This window comes from Camelina sativa, chromosome 2 (assembly GCF_030686135.1).
Source record: "Camelina sativa cultivar CO46 ecotype springtype chromosome 2, ASM3068613v1".
Lineage (NCBI taxonomy): Eukaryota > Viridiplantae > Streptophyta > Magnoliopsida > Brassicales > Brassicaceae > Camelina > Camelina sativa.
Window position 1 is genome coordinate 12,228,508 of NC_141881.1, and position 24,158 is coordinate 12,252,665.

The 24,158-nt window shown below is 38.1% G+C and overlaps 2 protein-coding genes, 1 non-coding gene and 3 pseudogenes across 7 annotated transcripts; 4 read left to right on the plus strand and 2 right to left on the minus strand.

Moving 5' to 3' along the window:
• The first annotated feature begins 2,067 nt into the window (after positions 1-2,067).
• LOC147948495 (uncharacterized) lies at positions 2,068-3,519 on the plus strand. Its single transcript, XM_087467272.1, has one exon. The coding sequence runs from the start codon at positions 2,068-2,070 to the stop codon at positions 3,517-3,519; it is 1,452 nt and encodes a 483-aa protein (XP_087323398.1).
• A 327-nt stretch (positions 3,520-3,846) lies between these two features.
• LOC104750517 (putative F-box protein At4g09190 pseudogene) lies at positions 3,847-5,010 on the minus strand (annotated as a pseudogene).
• Positions 5,011-10,388: 5,378 nt separating this feature from the next.
• Positions 10,389-11,812, plus strand: LOC104721877 (putative F-box protein At3g23950 pseudogene; annotated as a pseudogene). Its single transcript, XR_015578527.1, has one exon. The product of XR_015578527.1 is annotated as a putative F-box protein At3g23950 pseudogene (transcript).
• A 384-nt stretch (positions 11,813-12,196) lies between these two features.
• On the plus strand, positions 12,197-14,365 carry LOC104750527 (uncharacterized; annotated as a pseudogene). The gene is made up of 6 exons (XR_015566953.1): positions 12,197-12,229; positions 12,303-12,374; positions 12,647-12,787; positions 12,855-12,948; positions 13,037-13,557; positions 13,771-14,365. The product of XR_015566953.1 is annotated as an uncharacterized LOC104750527 (transcript).
• A 233-nt stretch (positions 14,366-14,598) lies between these two features.
• Positions 14,599-16,305, minus strand: LOC104721885 (uncharacterized). 3 transcript variants are annotated; one of them, XM_087482291.1, is made up of 2 exons: positions 16,104-16,305; positions 14,599-15,555 (listed from the first exon to the last, which is right to left on the minus strand). In XM_087482291.1, the coding sequence occupies exon 2, from the start codon at positions 15,543-15,545 to the stop codon at positions 15,021-15,023; it is 525 nt and encodes a 174-aa protein (XP_087338417.1). In that variant the 5' UTR covers positions 15,546-15,555; positions 16,104-16,305; the 3' UTR covers positions 14,599-15,020. The 3 variants fall into 3 exon arrangements, with proteins under 3 accessions (XP_087338417.1, XP_010438268.1, XP_087338407.1); XM_010439966.3 differs by having other exon boundaries at positions 15,958-16,305; XM_087482281.1 differs by having other exon boundaries at positions 15,775-16,305.
• A 4,801-nt stretch (positions 16,306-21,106) lies between these two features.
• On the plus strand, positions 21,107-21,213 carry LOC147948496 (small nucleolar RNA R71). The gene has a single exon (XR_015586152.1). It is a non-coding gene; the product is annotated as a small nucleolar RNA R71 (small nucleolar RNA).
• Positions 21,214-24,158: the final 2,945 nt, after the last annotated feature.

Sequence of the window (24,158 nt, forward strand, 5' to 3'; positions counted from 1 at the left end):
CCAAGTCGTTCCCGGCAGCCAACCAACCTTTCGTAGAAAAAAAGGGATCTGATCATAGACCAGTTTTGGTTTCGTTGGTCTCATCTCAGGACTCCTACAGAGGTTCCTTTCGGTTTGATAAGAGACTTTTGAATAAACCGTTGGTCAAAGAATCTATTGGGAAAGCTTGGTTTGCTTCTTCTTCGTCGAATGGTCAGAGAGCTACAGAAAGTCTTCGAAGATGCCGGAAGGCTCTCAGTACCTGGAAGCGAGAAAATTTTACAAACTCTCAGGTCAAAATAAACAGTATTCAAAGAGATATTGAAAAGGAACATGCTCTTCAGCATCCCTCCTTTTCAAGAATAGCGACTCTGAAGATAGATATGGTATTGGCTCATCGAGAGGAAGAAAGTCATTGGTCACAGAAATCAAGAGATAAATGGCTTCTTTCGGGAGATAAGAATACCAGATATTTCCACAGCTCGGTCAAAGCAGATAGGAACAAGAATGCATTGGTGAAACTTATAGATGGAGAAGGGGTGACACATAGATCAAAAGCCTCAAAAGGAGATGTAGCTGCTTCCTATTTTCAGTCTCTGTTCTCATCTTCTTATCCATCTGAGGAGGACCACCAATTCTTCCAAGATTTGACTCCTCGAGTAAATGATGAAATGAATGCTTCTCTAATTGCTGAGGTTTCTAAGGAGGAAGTAAGGCTTGCAGTTTTTGCTATCAATCCCTGTAAGGCTCCAGGAGCTGATGGAATGACATGACTTTTCTTTCAAAAATATTAGGATATAGTGGGAGAACAGATCACAAAGGAGGTTCTCAGCTTCTTCAAGGATGGATCTTTTGACAAAAAATGGAATTACACTCAGTTGTGTCTAATCCCTAAGAAGGTAAATGCCTCTTTCATGTCAGAAATGAGACCGATCAGCCTCTGCTCAGTGATGTACAAGATTATCTCGAAAATCATGGTGGCTAGGCTAAAGCCTTTGCTCTCTAACGTAGTCTCCCCGAATCAATCTGCTTTTGTTCCGGAGAGACTGATCTCTGATAATATCATCATTGCGCATGAGATTGTTCATAGTTTGAGAACTCAGAGATCTATTTCGAAAGACTTCATGGCTGTCAAGACAGACATGTCAAAAGCCTTTGATAGAGTGGAATGGAGCTATCTTCAAGCCTTGTTGGTAGCTTTGGGTTTCCACCCTCGTTGGATCAGTTGGGTTATGTTGTGTGTAACTACGGTTTCTTATTCAGTTTTAGTAAATGGTCAATCTTTTGGGATGGTGATTCCAGAGAGATGATTAAGACAAGGGGATCCTCTCAGTCCTTTCTTATTCGTTCTATGCACCGAAGGATTAACACATCTTCTGAATAAAACGGAATTGGAAGGAAGAATTTCTGGTCTACAATTCTCTGAGCAGGGTCCTACCATTCATCACCTGCTATTCGCTGATGACAGTCTGTTTGTGTGTAAAGCAGAAGAACGTCAATGTGAAGCCCTCCAAAACATCTTGGATGCGTATGGAAGAGCAACAGGACAAACAATAAATCTCGACAAATCTTCCATAACCTTTGGAGTAAAAGTCGACGAAAGGGTGAAAGAACACATCAAGATCAAGATGAAAATCACCAATGAAGGAGGAGCGGGTTCTTATTTAGGCCTCCCAGAATGTTTCAGTGGCTCCAAAGCAGATATGCTGGAATATATTCATGAAAGGATGAAGAGTAGATTTTTGGGATGGTTTGCTAGAACACTTTCTCAAGGAGGAAAAAAAGTCCTCATCAAAACAGTTGCAATGGCAATGCCAATATTTGCAATGTCCTGTTTTAAACTGCCAAAATCTACTTGTTCTACACTATCAAGCGCAATGTCTGAATTTTGGTGGAGTAATATGGAGAATCATAAGAAAATCCACTGGGTTTCTTGAAATAAGCTGTGCCTAACTAAAGATCAGGGAGGACTCGGATTTAAAGATATAGAAGTTTTCAATCAAGCTTTGTTGGCCAAACAAGCTTGGAGATTGCTGCACTATCCAAACAACTTCTTCTCTCTTTACTTGAAGAGTAGATATTTCCCAAATGATCAATTTCTTGATGCTACCCTTGGAGCTAGGCCATCTTATGCTTGGAGAAGTATCTTATTTGGTCGAGAGCTTTTGGTCAAAAGGTCTGAGACTATGTATTGGAGATGGTGTGTCCACTAGTGTTTGGACAGGACAGTGGCTTCTGGATGGAAGAATGAGAGCTCCACTGATGAAGAACCCTCTGATTGATTTGGAACTCAAAGTGCAAGATCTCATCGATCCGGTAACCAAAGGTTGGGATTCAAATGCTTTACAGGAACATTTCTTCCCCAGAGATATAGAGCTAATTCGAAAGATAAAACCTGTTGCTTCCTCATCGGATTACATGTGTTGGCAGCACAATAAAAGTGGTGAATATTCAGTTAGCTCTGGCTATTGGCTTGAAGCTCAGGCTCATAACGCAGAAACCATTCAAGAGGCAACTTGGCAACCTTCCCTGAACGCTATCAAAGATTTAATCTGGGATTCTCATGCTCCAACAAAATTAAAGATCTTCATGTGGAAAGCAATGAGTGGAGCTCTACCTGTAGTAGAAAGGCTGTTGACAAGAGGAATCTCTCTAGATCAGAGATGCCAAATTTGTGGATTGGAAGGAGAGTCAATCAACCATTTACTATTTATTTGTCCCATCGCTAGACAGGTTTGGGCTCTCTCTGATATTCCATCTCCGGAGTCGGGCTTTAGTGAAAACTCCCTCTATCAAAACTTTTACTACATCCTTCGGTTAGCAATCAAAGCCCCAGGAGAGGGTAATGTGAGACGTGCTATCCCTTGGATTATGTGGAATCTTTGGAAAAACCGCAACAATCTTGTCTTCGAAGGATTGGCCTATTTGGTACCTCAGATGGTAATGAAAATGAAAGAGGATTCGGCTCAGTGGTTCCTAGCACAACTAGTGGAAGAAGAAGAAGCACAAAAAGAGGCTCCATGTCAGAGACCGATCAGATCAAGTTGGAGACCCCCAAATAGACTTTGGTTAAAATGCAACATTGCCTTCTCTTGGGATAAAGTGAAGTGTTCGGGAGGAGCCGCTTGGGTTCTCCAAAACTCTGAAGGTAAAGTTTTACTGCATTCTAGAAGATCATTCAGTTCTATAGACTCCAAAAAAGAGATGGAATTGGAATGTTGGATGTGGGCGCTAGAGAGTCTCAGAAGTCTCAAAATTACAAGAGTCATTTTCGCTGCTGAGGAAAAAGATCTGATACAAGCGATCTTGAGGCCAGAAACTTGGCCATCTTATAAATTTCAATCTGAGATATTGCTAGCAGGTTTAAAGCAGATACCCTTTTGGAAACTTCACAAAGAGGATAGAATTGCAAACAAGGGAGCATTTCTTCTCGCTCAAAGCGTTACTAGGGAGCATCGAATACAATCATATATTGCGGTTGGGCATCCTTTATGGCTGCAAGACTTGTTCTTTCAAGAGAGTTTCGTTACTGTTAGGTAATGGTTTTTTGGACTCTCCTACACGCTGATGATTGTTATCGATCCTTATCATTTTTTGGTAGATTTAACTTGTGGGCTTCAAGGCCTTGTAAAATAACTTTGGTTTGGTTTATAATGAATTATTCAGACGAAAAAAAAAAAGAAGACTAAGCTAAAATTTGTAGTGATGTTGATTTTCTTCAAAATCAGATACTTTACTACCACGATTTTTGAAGCAATTATTAATTCATGAAAAGAAAAATCCCTTCAGTGGGATTTAATGAGCCAAAGATTAAAAAGAAAAAATCATTTTAAATTTTGCATAACGTAAGAAAAGAAAAATGAAGAAAACCTCTTACAACGACATGATCGATGAAGAAAACTCTCAAATCTCAATGTGATATGATATAAGAGTAAACTCTTTCATAAGATCATATCCAACTTTATCAAGTCGCCTAATATCGTCTTCTGTAATTCCTCCATACATAACTTCTCTCATACTGCTTCTCTTCGGATCAACATACATAATACAGAACCATTCATATAAAACCCTATCTAGAATCATAAGCTTAAAAGCTCTGTAAGAAGTGTAAATAAATTCACCAGTCTCAGTAACACCCATAAACTTCCACTTTTTTTTCTTGAAATCATGAGGTGAAGGAAAATGTTTATATATCCATTGGTTGTGATTCTCTCCATCCTCCAGAATCCACAATTCAACTCCAGAGGGAGTGGAACTTACCAAAGCTAATCTTCCCTCAAAAGATTCCCAAAATATACCTTTGTGATATTTCTTGGGATGTTTAATCAAATTGAACTTTTCGGATTTGAGATCAAAACTCATTATCCCACGCACTGAGCCCAAAGCACAACCAAAAGAACCTTCATAGTAGATAACTCCATCAATGCATCGCGCACAACCTGTCACGTAGTAATGACTAGGGAAACCTCTAGTTAGTATTCTCCATGATTCTTGAGCTCCCAATGTAAGAATCCCAATCTTGTTTTCTTCCATAAGAATGCATAGTACTTTGTGTCTACCGTTGATCGGATCATAACCCAAAAATCCTGCTTGGGGTCTGCCTTGGTTGCAATCAAGTTTAGGTAGTGTGAAGAAGCTTTTCATGATAGGGTTTCTAATAAACATGACATGTCTAAAAGTTTCCACGTAAATCAAGCCGTGGACGGATTCGTAGCGTCGGATATTATCATTATTGGGGATTGTAAACTGAAAACTCTCCACTTTAGGACCAGTGTGTAGCGGAGACGCAAAAAAGAAGAGCTTGTCCTTTTTTCTGAAGATTAGCATAACACAATGCCGTGATGACATTGACCGTGTCACGACCGAGTTGATGAAACCTGGAGTGGTGGTTATTGAATACCAGAGCCTGGAGACGGAGCTAAGTCTCACAATCGATATAGCTGGCAGTCTTAAGAATATCTCAATGATTAAATCAAGGGGAATATGCTCTGAAGACTGTATTGTTCTCTGGATTTTTCTCATCTTTGATCGCTCCACAGTTTGACCTTTTTAAAACCTTTCTGCAACAGTTTTGTTGCAATGAGTGCATCAAACGATAGTACTATATAATTCTGATCAATTATAAAATCTACTGAGATAGCTAGAGAGACTCTTGAATATATACTTTTTCAAAATTGACTAAAAATTTTAGAAACCTATACTCATAACGAAATATTAATTTCATTAAATTCTACAAAGATTTAGAGAGAAACGTATCCAAAATCCAGATTAGGGTTTCTGTTTTTGACACACACAGTTATTTCTTGCGTAACAAGCAATCGTCGTGGTTGTTAGAATTTACCTTTTTCTGGCAATTTTGATGGTTCTGGTAGCTTCTTTGACACCTCCTCTGTCAAGAAACACTGTACATTTCAGTTTAGCAAAAAAAAAAAAAAAAAGAAACACCGTACATATGGTCCAGATTTCTAATTAATGACCAGAATTCTGTTCCAAAAACCCCCAACTTGAACCTGGAATTTTATCACAAACAACTTAAGACCTTAGTGATTTTTTATCAATCTCCAAAACCCTTACTTGCCACAGTTTTCACTTCTTCTTCATCACAAGAAAAAACCAGTTTTTAACCCAAGGATCCAACATATCAAAACTAGATATTTCAGAAGGAAAAGATATAAATAAGTTGGGTATCCTTACCTAACAAGCAAGTGATGACGAAAGATCGCCTCCGGTAAACAACGATAATGCGCAATGGCTCCGATGGCTACGGTGATCAACGGAGCAGACCAAAGGTGGGACTTTAGCATTAGTTCTTCTCCTTGCGGCAACGACGATACACACACTCAAACCCTTGTTGAGTCGGGACTTTACTCAACTTGGGCCTTAATGGGCTGGCTTTTCCTCTAATAGATGTATGAGTTTTAGACCACTATTAATTTGAGGAGGTTACATGTTAACGTTTTACTTATGTGTTATGTCAATAAAACTTATCCTAAATAACATGACGTTGTCATTTAAAATATGATTTTTCTTTTCAGTATCAAACGTGAAATCATTTCTTTCGGTTTTCTCTGCATGTGTCAAACTGTAGAAACTGAGTTTCTCATAATGAATTTGTTTGAAGGGAAAACAAATTCAATAAAGTACTCTCTCAAAGAAATTAGATCAAAACTAAGGAAGTAAAAAAGAATTAAGATCTCTTGAGGAAGAAGTTAGGGTTTCGCTCAAAAGCAATAAATAATTAGGGTTTCTGTATTAATTGCTGGATGATTTACAAGGAGGGGCTATACTTTTATTTATATGTTCCCCTAGATTACAAAATATGTTTACTTTCCTAATATATCGGACTAAGATTAGGAAAGTTTCTTCTTCATCTTCCTTTGTAGGAAGATTGGGTCGTACACGGACTTGAGCGTTTGGAGCGGTTGTTATTGGGCTAAAGAAGTTGCTCTTCTAGCTCCGCTGATGTCTCATGTGCAGCCACGAGTTCCCCAAAATCCAACCAAGAGTTGACTAATTGGAAGACCAAACAAGATGTTGTCTTGAACAGTACCGTTTTCGATCCATGATGGCTGCCCTACAGAATAGAAGCTAACAGAGAAGAATTCCCTGAACCAACTGTTCCCACCACGCAACAGTGAATCAAGGATTACTAAGAGCTTACAAAAAACATGAACAAACATGAAAGAGGAATATCATCAGTCACTTACCAACGTGGTAATATGTTACAAGCATGCTGAACCAGCTCATAAAGAAGAAAGTTTCAAGTTCCTACCACTCATCTAAAACCATCAAATTAGATCACAAACACATAGGGAAAAAACATAAATTCAATACAGAAGACGGAAACAAAACTCACATAGATCATAGTACATTTGAGGTGAAAGCTTCAAAATCCGTAACTCGCTGAGCATCTGAATCAAATACTTTAGACTACTTTCAGACCATTCAAGTCCTAATAACCCAAAAAGAACAAAGTTTTCCCCATAATCAAAATTAGGGGTCCCCACCAATTCCATACATCAGATTCACGATATAAAAAGTGCAAAACAAATTTAAAAACTCCTTAATCTCAATTTCACACAAATGAAATAGCCACCGAGAATCGAACAGTAGAATTAAGGGATGTGTTTTGCTTCAAGCCATGTTTCTTAATCTTCTACTTTGTGTATAATAAATTTCTTCTCCATCTTCTCTCTCAACATCCATCTCTCTCTGGTTTTTCTTAGTCTTCTGCTCTGTCTCCGATTAATCTCTCTCAAGCTCTATCCGTCTTAAGCTTTTTTTTTTGTTTCCGGATTAGCATTTTTTTTACATTGATTAGCCTCTGCTTGCAATCGTTCGTTTCTTTTCTTTTCTTTTTTGTGAATTCGTTTCATATGACAAATTATTGTGATGTGTCAAGAAGTAAAGGAGAAATATGATGTATAAAAAAATGAAGCTGAGCTATATTAATTGTTATATTTTGATTGGCTAGTTGTTTTAAATTAGGTGTCAGCTCCATGTTTCTCCAAAACGCTAAGGTGTTATGCTCTGGAGAGAAACGTTCAAGTTTTATTGTATTGATTACATATAACACTTATGTAAGTTTTAAAAAATTATTTAGTACATTAAAATTTTCAGAAAAAAATTGGTATTATAGTGACTTAGTATATCTAGTAGTTTAAATCAATGTAGCAACTTTCAAACGTTATATATTGACGATTCTCTATTGGTAAATATATATATATATATATATATATATATATATATATATATATATATATTTTTGGAGACATTTAACAAATAAATCTTGGAGTTGCTACTTATTTACAAGGAATGACATTATCATTAAATTTTAAATTGAAATTTAAAACCAATATTTTGGGCTAAACAAAAATTCCTAAGATATCTCCTTAATCAATCAATGACTAATTACAATATTTCATTAAATTAATTACATTATCTTCAATTAATTCTTCACTATCATTAAAACCAAACACAATTAAAAGTTTTTGTTTGAAATATAAAATAATATTTTAAATTAAAATTACGATTTTCTTATCATCTTTTTTTGATTTATTCAGTTTACTTGCTTTAAATCATCATAAAATAACAATGTCATATATTAGATCTAATAGAAAAAAACTAATGAGAATATTTTTTAGATAATTACCGTGTATCTTAAATGGAAAGGAAACAGCTTAGATTCTTTGCGATTAATAGCTTCTCTGCAGATAATACCAAAAAATTAGGGATAGGGTTAAAGAGATTGATCATAAACGCTAGTATCATGTTTTTATAAAAATATTAGTACTCGCTTTAAATTATCATCATTTCGTCTTCCATATGCAGTCTATTTTTAAAAAATAACAATGTCATATATTAGATCTAATAGAAAAAAACTAATGAGAATATTTTTTAGATAATTACCGTGTATCTTAAATGGAAAGGAAACGGCTTAGATTCTTTGCGATTAATAGCTTCTCTGCAGATAATACCAAAAAATTAGGGATAGGGTTAAAGAGATTGATCATAAACGCTAGTATCATGTTTTTATAAAAATATTAGTATCAGGATGACTTTTAAACACAAATTGTTACCGTGTTAATACCAAAATAAGCAATTAGTAACAAACGTTGGAACATGTTTTAAACAAAGAATTAGGGTCAAGTCTGCTTTTTTAACATAAATCACTACCGAGCAATAGCCGAAAGACGTTTTGTATTGCTGACCCTGCATCTCTAATTTGTTGATTAATCAAACTACTGATGTTATATTCGAGAAAAAAGAGTAGATAATGTTAAACAATAACAAAATAATTTATTTAAGAATATACCATAAATGTTGGGATATTATTAGCACCCTTTATAGTCTCTCTGCAACAATAATCAAAATATTAATATGATTTTCTGAATCAAATATATAATATTAATAATATTTCTTATAAAATTTAAAACAATACATGTTTTTCACCATACGATCATCGGTAGATTCATCTAAATAATGTTTTAATTTTAATTCATTAGAATTTTTTCTAATAAATCATTAGAAATATTTATAATATTAATAAAAGAATTTTTAATTTACCAACATACCTTTTAGCAACGATGAAGAGGCAGAATTCAAATAAATATGTTCAATAGTCCTCGCCACCTCTACCTATTGATTTATATTTATTAATTAGAGCCACAAACACATGAATAAAATTCAATAACGATGATATAATAGTTTACTATTAAAATTACCAAACATCTATCATTAATATTAGCATCTTCAGAAGCCTTCCTGCAACTATAAACATGAGCATCATCAGGGTATAAAGAATTAAGTTTTAAGTATTCAGAAAAATAAAATACCTAATTTTCTTGTGCGGGCACATAGAACTAAGATCAGGACCATCTACTAACTCACCTGAAACATAAGAATTAGTATAATTAGTTTTTACAAAACTTTAAATTAAATAAATCAAGAAACCTATACAATATAATATAAGAAGTACTAAAGAAACCATACACAAAGTTTTGGTAATGTTTGAACTTGTGTTCCAAACAAATACTACAGAAAGAGGATATGAATGATTAGAACACGAACACGAATATGAAGAACCATATAAAAGATCATCAAGACTATAATACATATATAATTTCAAGAACATGGGAGAAATTTAGGGTTTTTTTTCTTTTTTTAAGATTTTGAAATTATGGAGAATGATTAGGGTTGTACCTATTTATATATTAGTTAACAACCTATAATTTTAGGGTTTCGAATAAGTCGGTATATTTTGGTTGGGTTTTATATAAAGCCCATTATTTTAGGTTTTAGGGTTGTTTAATTTATAAAATCACATTTTGACGATTATATAGATTAGATATTTAAGAAATTTAAACTTTTATAATTTTCTAAATTAATTTGAAGGGTAAAAATGTTCAGTTTTGAATCTCATTAAAGGTAAATTAGTAATCTTAAGTCTGAGGATGAATGTGGTGCGTTTCAACAAACTAAATAGAGAAGAAAAACTTGTACAAAATTTTTTTAAGGATAATTTCATTAAAGGCAAACGACGTCAATTTTTGTGAGATTGACTGTGAGTTCTTTCGACTTCTTCTTTAATATATTAGATTGTAAAAGTTGCAAATAAGTGACGTATTAGCAAAATAGTCACAAAGTGTAGTATAATTTTTTTTTTGAGACGCTATTTTTGAAACAAATTATAAAAGTTTGTATCCGGTTATTTTCTGAATAGATTACAAATTCCAGAATAACTGAGAACCGGAATAAATTGACCTGAATCGAACCAAACTCGCAGGGCTAGATAGAAAAAAACCACCTTAACCGGAGAATCTAGGCAGCGACAGAAAAGGAAAAAGACCAAAAAAAAAACCCATTTAAGTCCTATATATTGTATTGATAGGCTTAAAAGAATCATTCCATCTTTGAGAAACCTAAAGAATGGGGAGAGAAAAAAGAGTCGTGGTTCAACTTTTAGAGGAAACGCTGGTAAATATATTTGCTCGATTTCAATTGAGGAGCATCGCGAGAGTCAGATCAGTTTGTAAAGAATGGAAATCGATAATCGATTCCGACTATTTCCGAGAGCTGTACGAGTCTCTAAACTCGACCTCCTCCTCCTCCGTGTCGTGGTCAATCATGAACCGAAGGAACCAAACACTGTCGCTGGAAATCGTTGGACACCATGGATCTGAGAGATGGGGACTTAGGAATTCCATAGGCTCTTCGATCACGCGTTACGATCCTGAGACCACCACGGTGAGAAAAACTTCGGTGTTGAGCTGCGCGGATGGATTGGTATTGCTTTACATTGAGACCAGCGAAGGAGCCCCTGAGTATCATGTCGGAAACCCCTTGTTGCGACAATGGGTTCGAATCCCTCTGCCTCCACATCTCTCTCCTTTTGATGTCGTGAGGTTACAGGAGAATAAACTTTTCAGCGACACTGGACTTGTCACAAAGATGGAAAAGGGTATTGTTGTGGGTTACAAGGTTGTCTGGATGTTGGCCTCATCATCTTTATCTAAAGATATCACTTTTATGATGTATGCCTCGGAAACAGGATTGTGGACAACCCGAGAGGTGCGTTGTCTCCGTCCCATGTTCTGGTCTAGACTAGAGTATTCTGTCCCTCTCAACGGGATTCTTCACTGGCTTGCCTCGAATGGTACCAATCTGGACGCAAATTATGTTTTATCCTATGATTTATATAATAATGATATCAATGGTGGTGGTCACGAGTGTCGTGCTATGCCGTTTCCCGGTATTGAGCTATATGCACGGCATCAGCGTTTCAAGAGAACTATCACAACGTCTGCTGGATCTGTTGTGTATTGCAACGTTTTCAATGCTATTAATGGAGGCCGTATTATCAGAGTTTGGAGGCTGGTCAACTACTGTGATGATGATCCTTTGGCCGCTTGGAATCTCTTGTGGGAACTCAAAACCACCAACTCGTCTTCTTTGGTCGGGTTTGGTACTGATTATTTCCCTGTGGTGATGCATCCTCTCAACTCCGACATCATATACCTCTGGAGCAGAGACAAGAATGGTCTCGCCTTGTTAAACTTGAGGACTCACAGGTTTAGTCTTCACAAGGAGGAAGATGGCGAGAACCACCAGTCTACCAATGGTGGTTGCATCTTGAGCCTTACCGGTTGCAAGGAGTATATGGACTCCATCTATTCAATTTATTTCAATGCTCATCATCTCGGCGGTGTTCATAATCTTTACTTTTCACAGTTTGTGCTCCCACGCTGGCTTAACCCGCTCCCTAACCTTGTTTCTTGATTATTTTATATACTGTATGTTAATTTCTAAACTTAAAATTTTTTAAAATTTACTACTTCTCTCGGTCCTGTTAACTTGTGTGACTTAATGGGTTTTGCATTCTCCAACTTTTCTAACATGAATCCAATTTTTTTTTAACTGAGTCGAGGGAATTCTAGTTTCTTCTTTATGTATAACATGAATCCGTCTTTACATTACAATATGGCAATGTTGCTGTTCTGGATTGTGTGTGTTTTTGTATTGGTTGTATATCTCTGAATGAGGGAGTTGATACGTCTGGAAAACGAACTGGTTTCCGACAAAGGAACTTCTTTTATCTGTTTCAATCAAACAACTTAGTACTCGTATATGTTAGAGCTAAAACGCCATTAGGTTAGGTTCCAGGTGTTGTATTTGCACGAGGACCAGCTGTAGCTGTGCTCATTCTCTTGGGACTCAGATGGTGAATCCCATGCGGTTCTCACTCAAACAGGTAGGTAATCTACTTATATATGTATATGTTCATGTAGTTTCTATTTGTGAACGATATGAGTTGAATGTGGAAGATACCAAAGATCACCCACCTTTTTACGGGTTCCTTTTCTTTAAGGTTAGAAGAGTTGCTACTAGCTCGTAAGGTACCTCTGTCTTTATTCTCACTTGTGGATAAAAAGAGTTGCTACTAGGTAAGATTGTTCATGCTTTCTACAGGTTACCCCCGGATCTTTCTTCCCTTCTCCCGCAACTCATTTTCTCCTCAGATACCATCTTCTGTTTTTAGTAGCGTAACATTCTCATATATCTCTCTAGTCTAGGTAGGGTAATAATGATAGTAAGCTGCGGAAACCTCAACAATGTACTCTTAAATTTACTTGGAATCTGATCCTGATTGTTTCTTCGTGGGCTAAAGGGTGGCGGCTGTGACTGTGTTGAAGAGATGAGCGGACAAGTGGAACAAGGAACAATCAGTCAGACAGTTGCAAGGCTAAGAGACAGGACTCCGTGGACACAGAGTGACTTCAACAAAGTCCCATACAGAGCAGAGGTTCTTGTGAGCACCATTGTTCTTTGTGAAATGGGTCAGATAGAGGGTCTTCTGCCCAAACACTGAAATCTAACTCTGGATTCTCCTACAAAATCTCCCGGACGCGTGGCCTGCCCTTTTAGCTGACTTATCCGCTGGAGAACATGGAATAACAGCACTTGCTTTCGGTGAGTGAGATTCTTGCTTCTCTGAAGTAATCATATCATCAGAGTTTTACAACCGCGTTTTGTTTTTAATAGTCTTGTGTCCCTCTAGGGCGTACCAGATTGTTTCAGCCGTCTAAAGCGGTTACAAAAGCCCAAACAGCTGTGTCTCTTGCAATCGGTGACGCTTTTGAAGTAGTTGGTGAGGAACTAGCTCGTATCGAAGCAGAGGCTATGGCTGAAAACGTGGTTTCTGCACATAACGCGTTGGTTGCTCAGGTCGAGAAGGATATAAATGCTAGCTTCGAGAAAGAGCTTTTAAGAGAAAAAGAAGTAGTAGATGCAGTGGAGAAAATGGCTGAAGAAGCAAAGTCGGAGCTGGCGAGAATTAGAGTTGAGAAAGAAGAGGAGACTCTTGCATTGGAGATGGAACGCACATCGATTGAAACAGAAATGGAGGCTCTTGCGAGTATACGAAATGAGCTTCAAAGCCTTGCGAGTAACAAGGCAGAGATGTCGTACGAAGAAAGAGAGGTTTGATAGACTTCAAAAGCAAGTGGAGGATGAAAACCAAGAGATACTCCGATTGCAAAACGAGCTTGAAGTTGAAAGGAACGCTTTATCCACAGCCAGGTATAGAATATATTATCTTTTCCAAGCAAATTCAAATGAGCATGAATAAATCTTACACAGTGAGATAGAAGCAAACGAGGAATGGGCTGTACTCTTTTGATCTACATTGAATAGTTACACTCAAAAGCTTTTATATTGAGAAATGTGACTAGTCAAACATATGAGAGTTTAGCTCTTTCAGGTCATTTACGGTTTTGAGTTTTGGTTTTAAAGGGATTGGGCTGAGGATGAAGCGAGAAGAGCAAGAGAACAAGCAAAAGTGCTAAAAGAAGCTAGAGGACGTTGGGAGAAGTATGGCCTAAAAGTGATTGTTGACAGTGACCTCCATGAACAGACAACAACGGAATCTACTTGGCGGAACGTAGGAAAGCAAAATCCTGTCGAAGGAACCATGAAAAGAGCTGGAAGTCTGATTGCTAAGCTCAAAAAGATGGCGAAAGATGTAGGAGAGAAATCCAGAGAAGTAATCTACTTGATCATTGAGAAAATAAGCCTTCTGACTGGAGAACAAAACCAAAGACCTGAAAATGAAAACGAAGTCTAAAGCAGAGGAAGTGTGGAGACAGACGAGCTTGAGGGTTGATGAGATCAGAAGTGTCTCTATAGTGAAGGCTAAGGAGACTGTAGAAGAGTTGAAGGACAGAGTTGGGAAACTCGGCGAGAAATTCAAGTCGAAGTAGGTTTGCGGTTTGGTTGAGATTAAGAGTTGTCAAACTAAAAAAAGCAAAACGATGAACTGTCTTAATTTTCAAAACAGGAAATATAGCAAGAGCCCCAAATTAGATAGATAACTACACTGATTTGATTATATGTTTGTGGTCTTCTATGGTTTGTGGTTACATTCATAAAATATTTGCAAGTACCATTGTTTCTGAAAAAAACACTGAAGCTGTCTTTGTTTGGTTTTGCAAGTGTGTTTGAGACAACAACAAAACCTGAGATCCTGATGATAAGAAAGAGATCAATGAAACATTACTAAAGTCTGACTTAAAAAAAAAAAAAAACTAGACGACTTGAAGAAAAGAAGCACTGTAAGCATTACAAAATATTGCAAAGTACCAAAGTCGTTTTGGATTAAAGAACTCTTTTTACCAAAGATTCTATAACTCTGTTTCTGTTGCATCTACTTAGTGGTGGGACACATGGTCACTTCCCCACTTTCCCAGCAAAAAAGGCATGTTGTTGTTTGATATGACCGAACAAGTCACAAAGAATATTCTATACACCTAATTGTTTTTTTTTAATACACTTTGTTAATAGAGACTCTAATAAAAGGAAAGTGGCCTCCTCTATACTTCTCTTCTAGAAACCGAGAGATGCTTCAGATGTATTATGTCTTCAGATGCTTCTTCTTCTTCGTTTAAGTGACTCTAATAAAAGGAAAGTGACCTCCTCTATACTTCTCTTCTAGAAACCGAGATGCTTCTGATGAATTCTTCAGATGCTTCAAATGCATTATCTCTTCAGATGCTTCTTCTTCTTCGCTTAAGTGGCCTCTCAAGAATCTCTGCTCCATCTTCAGCGTTCTGCACTACAGCGTTCTGCCCTGCTGCTCCATCCTCAAATCCATGAGGTGCATCCTCATTCACAGCTGGAGCCAATAGTGGGTTCTGCAAGGCCATAAGTGGAGCGTTTAGGTTGAGAGGAGCAACAGCAACAATCTCGATCTCAGGTAGGGCAGGTAGGGAGTTCACAACTTCCCCAAGGTCTTCAACATCACCCTCAACATCATTACCTACGCCATCCTCCTCAAAAGCTGCACCATCACCCTCAAAAGCTGCACCATCACCCTCAACACCATCCTCAAAAGCGGCAACACCAATGACTGGTAAGACCAAGCCAGGTACCCACTGCATATGGTGTTCGATGATGTCCCCATTGTCATGATGAAAGGTATTCACAGACCAAGCATTTGTGAGATTGAGGAAGTGATTAAGCCTAGACACTGAGAGACGAGAGGTGACTTGAAGAAACTGCTGCTGCTCCATGGTAGATTCACTGAAGAAAGAAAAAAAAAACTGATGATTAGTACTTACAAATTCTCAACTTCTTCTTCCAAATCCGTAACAAAAAGCAGCAAATCAAAGAAAACACAATCAAGACGCATCCAACTATGAAGACGAATCCAAAAGGAGAATGTAAGAGGAGAATCAAACTAATGAAGACGCATCTATCATCAATTCCACAAGAAAAAATCAAGCCTTTTGATAATCTAACCCCTAATGAAGACGCATCTATCAATTCCACAAGAAAAAATCCAGCCTTTTGATAATCTAACCCCTAAAGAAGACGCATCTATCAATTCCACAAGAAAAAATCAAGCCTTTTGATAATCTAACCCCTAATGAAGACGCATCTATCAATTCCACAAGAAAAAATCAAGCCTTTTGATAATCTAACCCCTAATGAAGACGCATCTATCAATTCCACAAGAAAAAATCAACACTTTTGCCTGAGCTGAGCTGAGCTGGTGGGTTCAGCTCAGCCGCATTCTGCCCTTGTGGAACTTGTATTTGTGGTGCAGGAGGAGGAGGCGGAACAAGAACCTCTTGAGGGTTAGGTTGACGAATTTCAGCGTTGTTTGTGTCGTCCATAGTGTCTGACCGGGCTTTTGCTTTTCGGTTCTCTCGTTCAAGCTGTGCTAATTCTCCGTTTCGCAGATTACGCAAATCAGTAGGCTTGTGGCTTCTTGTTTGCATGCACCTGAAACACAAGAGAAAGAACACAAGAACTAATTAGTAAATAAAAAATACAATAAATCTTAGACTAAATTTAAATCTAGAATCTCAAAGGCAACGTTCGATCCCCGGCAACGGCGCCAAATTGATCAACAGGTCAATTAAAACCTAATGTGTACTCCACCACGATCTAGTGGTATCGTTGTAACATTTCAGGATCGAATCCACAGAGACCAAACAATTACACTATGAAATTATGTAGATTAAATATAGCTAAGACAAAAGAGGAAGTTTGTGAAGCAAGTAATAATTAAAAAACGGAAAGTAAATAAGTTGTTTCTAAATCAAAAAGGAAAACTTTGGGTGCAGGGAATCAGTTAGGGGTCAGATTCACGAATTTAGATGATGGATTGGGATAGCATTAGACACCGTTCTAGAACTCAAATCACAGTTGTAAAGCTAACCTACTTTCGCAGCATTAACTATCTATGCAATGAATTCACTGAACCCTAAACCGTCGTTTGGATCTAGCAAACCAAGCAAGCAATAACAAGTTCAAGTTTGATCTGTTCACAAAGTGCCTTAACTTCAACTTTCGTTGGCTAAGGATCACCTTGCTCACCTATGTTCTTTTCAAGCAACTCAACAACACTTTTGGTGCCCCGATGAATTAAACCTAAGATCTTAATCTAGGTGATCAATCTAGCTTAAGCATTAAGAACAACTATAGATGAAGAACAATAAGATCAATCCCTAATCTAACAAATCTAGCATCAATTAATCATATAAACCCTTCTGAAACCCTAAACCCAATAGTGAAACTACTCAGACATGGAGAAGCATAAACAGCAAATCAAAGATGAAGAAAGCATAATTAAATTGCAAAAGAATAGAAAATAGGGTTTAGAAATCTTCTCCAAAGTGTCAAGAAGGATTAGAGATCTTCTCCCTTTTGCTCTCAATACAAAATAGTCTCAGAAAAATAAAACTTATGTCTCTGGAGGCCGTGCCTCTAACTTAAATATCAAAATAAAACCCTAAAAGTCGGTTTAAAACAAAAAAGGAAAACTTGCGTCGGGGACGAGAATGGTCAATCTCGAAAGGATCAGTCGATCCGGAACGTTTTTCTGCTCTCATTCCATATGCTGACTAGCTCGATCAGTCTTCAACCAATTTAGCTCCAGATGCATATTTTCACCCCCAAAACGCTCAGATTCCTTCCAAAGTCACCTAGAACCTGTAAAGACTCACACAAGACTAAAAAGACTCTAAAAGCACACTTGGACCTAACAAAAGACTCAAAACAAGTGTAAAAACTATAGTTAAAACCCTATAAAATGCAGACACATCAATTCCCCCGGACTTGAATCTTTGCTTGTCCTCAAGCAAGAACAGACAGAAACTCAAGAACAGAGAAAAGGTTTGAAAGTGGAAACTCACATATTCTTGGGAACCTCTTCTTTACACTCTTCATCAAATCAAATTAAGAACTACTTTTTGTACTTTGCCCATGATTAGGATCAACACTCCCTACTCTGAACTCCACGGCCTTAGAGAACCTTCAGCATCCCCATTGTTGTCTCTCTACATCAGATTAGTAAAAATGTGCGGTCTTACCATGGGAGTATCGATCATTGAACTGTTGACTCCTTCAACCTCTTATCGCCCAAGACCTCCTCTTATGCTCCCTTTCCTCTCTCTTTTCTCACTTCCAAAGGATTGATTTCTCCCTAATTTTCTAGGGTATCATTTTATTTTATTTTATCAATCCTTTGCTCTTTTCTTGCGGACAGGTTTCCATGAGCTCCGAAAGATGCACGGGTTTACGCACAACCCTCGGTTCACTTCTTTTATTACCTATATCCTCTTCTTCTTTTTTTTTTTTTTTACTGAGTACTGAAGGGAAGAGAGAGGGGAAGCATACTGGTGAGGGGTTGCATGTCTCGTGAGGCTCAAGGGAGGAGTCTTGTCCGATGTATACCAAGCCCCAAGGTAAGAAATTAAATCCGGTTAAGTCTTGTCAAAGCTAGAGACAAATTCTGGTTCAACTTAGTGTTCTCCTTGGCGAGTGTCTTTTGGGGCGAGTTGAGCCTGCTCATGTTCATTCCAAGCTTCATTCCAAATCAGAGGTACAAAAGTAATCATAAGAGTGTTAGTTCAAAGCAAAAGATTCCTAGAAATGATCATAGTTTCCCAAATCTTTTTTTTTTTTTTTTTGTTTTTTTTTTTTAAGACTCAATAAATGACTCAAATAAAAGAGAAATCAAAGAAAACGACATTAGTAACTTGGAGACATCCCTCCCCCGGACTTACTTCACACCGTCCCGGTGTGAAAGCAAAGCCAAGAAAAGAATGAATCCGACAAAGAAAATAAGAAAAATGAAAAAGAAAAAGAAAGGAAAAGGAACAAAAACCGGTGATCTTGCATCTGGTGTTGGAGTGGTGTTGGCAAGGGTGGGGATCAATCAGTCTTGGAATGGGATTGACCGATCTGAAACATTATTGAACTAAGAGACACCCGCAGAAAACCACTGGGATCGGTCGATCTTTATGGCGGATCGATCGATCCGAAGCTCCTGGAACAAAAATTTTTTTTGCATCTTCTACGTTTGGAACCTGTTCCTGAAAACACTTAACACCGGACGTGATTTCACCGTAATAAATCCTAAAAACAAAACCAAAATCCTAAGACAAATAAAAAGAAAAGGGTAAGCCAGCACAAACCCCATGGGTTGCCTCCCATAAGCGCTTGTTTAAGGTCTATAGCTTGACCGTGGTTTTAGGCGTCAAGTGATGGGAGGATGAGAACTCATACCAGAACAAGCTCTCCAATTCGTCAGCTTAAGCTCCAGAACCTTTTTCAACATACCATCCACTGCTTCTTGGCCTTTTTCTTTACACTCTGGAGTGAGGATGGCTTTAACTTTAGAGAAAGGCCGAGATATTCCTTTACACTTCACCTTGTACTCAATGGTGTCTCTAACATATCTCTGGGGTACCAAGGTTATGTGAAGATCTGGTATTACTCTCTCTATCTTCGGCTTGTCTCTCTTCTTAACCTTCTTAGAACTCTTCTTAGAAGAATGAGTGTCTCCATCCAGGACTTCGTTGACCTCATTCTTATCACCATTCTCTCCCAATATCACGACATCCACCTCCTTCTCATGTTCTACAACTAGACAAGAGCCATGTTGTATAGCTTTATTTGCAGTGATTGCATTGTAGAAGACTTTATCATCAATGTTATAGAAAGTGATCCTCTTATTAGGCAAGTCAACAACTGCTCCCACTGTTGCTAGGAAAGGTCTCCCAAGAATCAAAGGCATAACAGAACCTTTGCTCATTTCCACAATATGAAAATCAGTAGCAACCAAGCAATTCCCAACTCGAACATCTAAATTGTTAATGAAGCCTTGTGGAGTTGCGGTGACAGCATTTGCAAACGTGAGACCTTAGAAGCCTTCATATCATCAATCTCCAATCTCTCTGCAATAGCCTTAGACATTACGTTCACACTGGATCCAGTGTCACAAAGGGAATCCTCAAAGTTCACTCCTAAGATGGAGCATGGAACAACAAATTTTCCTGGATCTTCTAACTTGGGTAGTCTTTTCAAAGATGGAGCATGAATGCTCTTCTCTCTAGCCAAAAACGCCTTAACCTCCACCAAATCCTTTTCTTCAACCACAACATCATTGTAAACCTTCTTAAACAAAGAGATATGCTTTACTGCCTCTGCAAAGGGAATGTCAGTGATGAACTCACTTATAGCTTCTTTGTACCGACCATACTTCTTTTCATCAAGAGGTTTCTTCTCATGTCTTCTTGGAAAAGGAATTTGTGGCCTATAGGGCTTTGGTTCCGCAAGAATTGATTCCTTGGTATCTGCATCAGGAACAACTGAGTTGGGTTTTCCCATACCTGCAATAGGGACCGACTGGTCTGGACGTGGAGCGATCGATCTAGGACTTTGTGAAACTGGTTCTGCGTCATCGACGGGATCGGCTGGTCTAGTCACAGGATTGACCGATCCCGTCTCTGCGGAATCCAAACATGAGTTGATCACAACACAACTCAGCCCATCTTCAATCCCACCATGGAGTGTTATAGCATTGCATGACTCTTTGTTCTTAGAGCTAGAAGAAATAGCAGAGACTCTCTTATCAATGGAATCAACACGTGAACTCAACCTCTCAAATTTCCCATTCAAATCATTGAACATGCTATCAATCTTGACATTAATCTCAGCAGAACTTTTCTTATGGCCCTCCAACAGTGCTTGCATCATCAATTCAAGTTTGTTATCTTGTGGAGCTGCAGATGGTGTGTGGTATCCTTGGACATTTGAGCTATTAAATCCAGCACCTTTGTTCAGAAATACTTGTGGGAAGTTACCTTGTTGATTATGTGGAGGATACAGCTGATCTTGAGGATTCTCGACATTAGTGCTTCTGTAGGAGAGATTAGGATGATTTCGATAATTCTGATTAAACCCATGATTCTGATAGTTCCCTTGTCCTCCTACATAGTTCAGCTCCTCTGTCCCCTCAAAACCTGAATTTACTCCAACTTGCTGATACGCACCTGTCTACCCGTCGCACATGTTGACAGCTTACTGATCTCTCTTCAAAAGAAGGTCCACCTTGGCAGTGAGACTTTTAATAACATATGTATTCATGGAGCCAACAACACGCACAGAACGATCATACTCATGGCTATGATTGCTGTTACTCGCTGCAAGGTTTTCGATCAAGAGGTTTGCTTCAGCGGCAGTGTTAGAAGAAAAATCTCCTCTGCTGGCAGTATTGAGTGCCATCTGGTACTTCTGGTCAATTCCTCCATAGAAGATGTTCATAAGATTCTCTTGTGAAAAGCCATGATGAGGACAGTCCCTCATATACTCCTTGAATCTCTCCCACGCTTCACAAAAAGACTCTGTACCACCTTGTGAGAAGGTAGTGATCTTGCTCCTTAACATAGCTGATCGTGACTTAGTGTAGAAGTGGTTCAGAAACTGTGCTCTACACTGTGCCCAAGTGGTAAGTGATCCTCGGTCCAAAAGATTTAGCCATCTCAAAGCCTTATCTCCTAAAGAGAATTGGAACAAAGTCAACATGAGATAATCATATGGAACTCCATTAGACCTTGTCGTACTAGCCAATCTCTCAAAAGCTTCAATATGGTCCAGAGGGCTCTCTGATGCTAATCCATTAAACACACGGTTCTGGACCAAATTGATCAGACTATGCTTGATCTCATAGTCTTGTGTCGCAGGAGCAGGAGGTTGAATCGCAGACCGATTCGCAAATAGCCTGTTGTGAGCATCTTCGTCCCTCAAAGTAGTTCGTCTTGCTGGTGGGTTCAGCTCAGCCGCATTCTGCCCTTGTGGAACTTGTATTTGTGGTGCATGAGGAGGAGGCGGAACAAGAACCTCTTGAGGGTTAGGTTGACGAATTTCAGCGTTGTTTGTGTCGTCCATAGTGTCTGACCGGGCTTTTGCTTTTCGGTTCTCTCGTTCAAGCTGTGCTAACTCTCCGTTTCGCAGATTACGCAAATCAGTAGGCTTGTGGCTTCTTGTTTGCATGCACCTGAAACACAAGAGAAAGAACACAAGAACTAATTAGTAAATAAAAAATACAATAAATCTTAGACTAAATTTAAATCTAGAATCTCAAAGGCAACGTTCGATCCCCGGCAACGGCGCCAAATTGATCAACAGGTCAATTAAAACCTAATGTGTACTCCACCACGATCTAGTGGTATCGTTGTAACACTTCAGGATCGAATCCACAGAGACCAAACAATTACACTATGAAATTATGTAGATTAAATATAGCTAAGACAAAAGAGGAAGTTTGTGAAGCAAGTAATAATTAAAAAACGGAAAGTAAATAAGTTGTTTCTAAATCAAAAAGGAAAACTTTGGGTGCAGGGAATCAGTTAGGGGTCAGATTCACGAATTTAGATGATGGATTGGGATAGCATTAGACACCGTTCTAGAACTCAAATCACAGTTGTAAAGCTAACCTACTTTCGCAGCATTAACTATCTATGCAATGAATTCACTGAACCCTAAACCGTCGTTTGGATCTAGCAAACCAAGCAAGCAATAACAAGTTCAAGTTTGATCTGTTCACAAAGTGCCTTAACTTCAACTTTCGTTGGCTAAGGATCACCTTGCTCACCTATGTTCTTTTCAAGCAACTCAACAACACTTTTGGTGCCCCGATGAATTAAACCTAAGATCTTAATCTAGGTGATCAATCTAGCTTAAGCATTAAGAACAACTATAGATGAAGAACAATAAGATCAATCCCTAATCTAACAAATCTAGCATCAATTAATCATATAAACCCTTCTGAAACCCTAAACCCAATAGTGAAACTACTCAGACATGGAGAAGCATAAACAGCAAATCAAAGATGAAGAAAGCATAATTAAATTGCAAAAGAATAGAAAATAGGGGTTAGAAATCTTCTCCAAAGTGTCAAGAAGGATTAGAGATCTTCTCCCTTTTGCTCTCAATACAAAATAGTCTCAGAAAAATAAAACTTATGTCTCTGGAGGCCGTGCCTCTAACTTAAATATCAAAATAAAACCCTAAAAGTCGGTTTAAAACAAAAAAGGAAAACTTGCGTCGGGGACGAGAATGGTCAATCTCGAAAGGATCAGTCGATCCGGAACGTTTTTCTGCTCTCATTCCATATGCTGACTAGCTCGATCAGTCTTCAACCAATTTAGCTCCAGATGCATATTTTCACCCCCAAAACGCTCAGATTCCTTCCAAAGTCACCTAGAACCTGTAAAGACTCACACAAGACTAAAAAGACTCTAAAAGCACACTTGAACCTAACAAAAGACTCAAAACAAGTGTAAAAACTATAGTTAAAACCCTATAAAATGCAGACACATCACCTTAAAATCTTGATCTAATAACAACAGTATCTACAATTATGTTTGGTTGTTAGATAGAATGGTTAGGAATGTTATTGTATTGATGATATGTTGGTTTTGTATTGTTGTTATGTTTCCGCTGTGCATATTGGTTGTTGTTGGTTTATTGATGAATTGTGGTCTCGTTGGTTTAATTAAGTAGTATGAGATGCTTAATTATATATTATTATTATTAATTAAAAAACGGGTAGGGTTGTTTCAGTTGTCTAGGATTGTTGGTTCTTTGATTTATGTTGGATTGGTTTATTGGTTAACTTGTTATGAAATTAATATTGGATATTTGATTATAAGTTAATTCATTGGTTTAATGGTATCGTTTTTGTTATCCGTTGTTGTTTGATTGGAGTTAGGTTGTTAGTGAGTATGAGATCACTAGATTATTATTTATTATTATTAATAAAAAACTGGTCGGGTAGTTTCATTTTGTTACCAGAGCCGAACCCAGATGAGTGTGGAGTCGAGTGGACTCACACCGTCGGGGGTGATGGTTTTGGTGCGATCTGTTAGTGGGGGTGAATTGTGCCACCCCGATTTGCGGAGAAGTTTAAAATAATTGATTTGACCACGTATGTCACAAAAGTGCACTTATATATTCGGTCAAGGGTGCTAAGAGAACTCCAGAGTTAAGCGTGTTTGAAGTGGAGTAGTCTCAGGATGGATGACCTTCCGGGAAGTAATTGTCGGAACTGTGCGAGTGAGGATAAAACACAGGAAAAGATCATGTGGTGATTTGTAGGGACGGTAAACAATTCTTTAAGTTTCTCGGACGTAGTAAACCGACCGTCGGATATGGATGGGTTCACAGGCCTAGTGAGAGGACGTGAGACCCATTAAAGAAGGTGGGCACATGGACTGGAAGTGGACATGAAGCCAACTAAGACTCATTAAACCCGATCCGGAAAGCAAGCCGGACAACCTTCTGGATCACCAGGTCGACCCGGTCCGACCGTGGGTCACTAATATACTGAA

Bases quoted from the DNA above. Each gene is read 5' to 3' on its own strand.
- LOC104721885 (XM_087482291.1), bottom strand. From the start codon at position 15,545: ATGGAGCAGCAGCAGTTTCTTCAAGTCACCTCTCGTCTCTCAGTGTCT.
- LOC147948495 (XM_087467272.1), top strand. From the start codon at position 2,068: ATGATCAATTTCTTGATGCTACCCTTGGAGCTAGGCCATCTTATGCTT.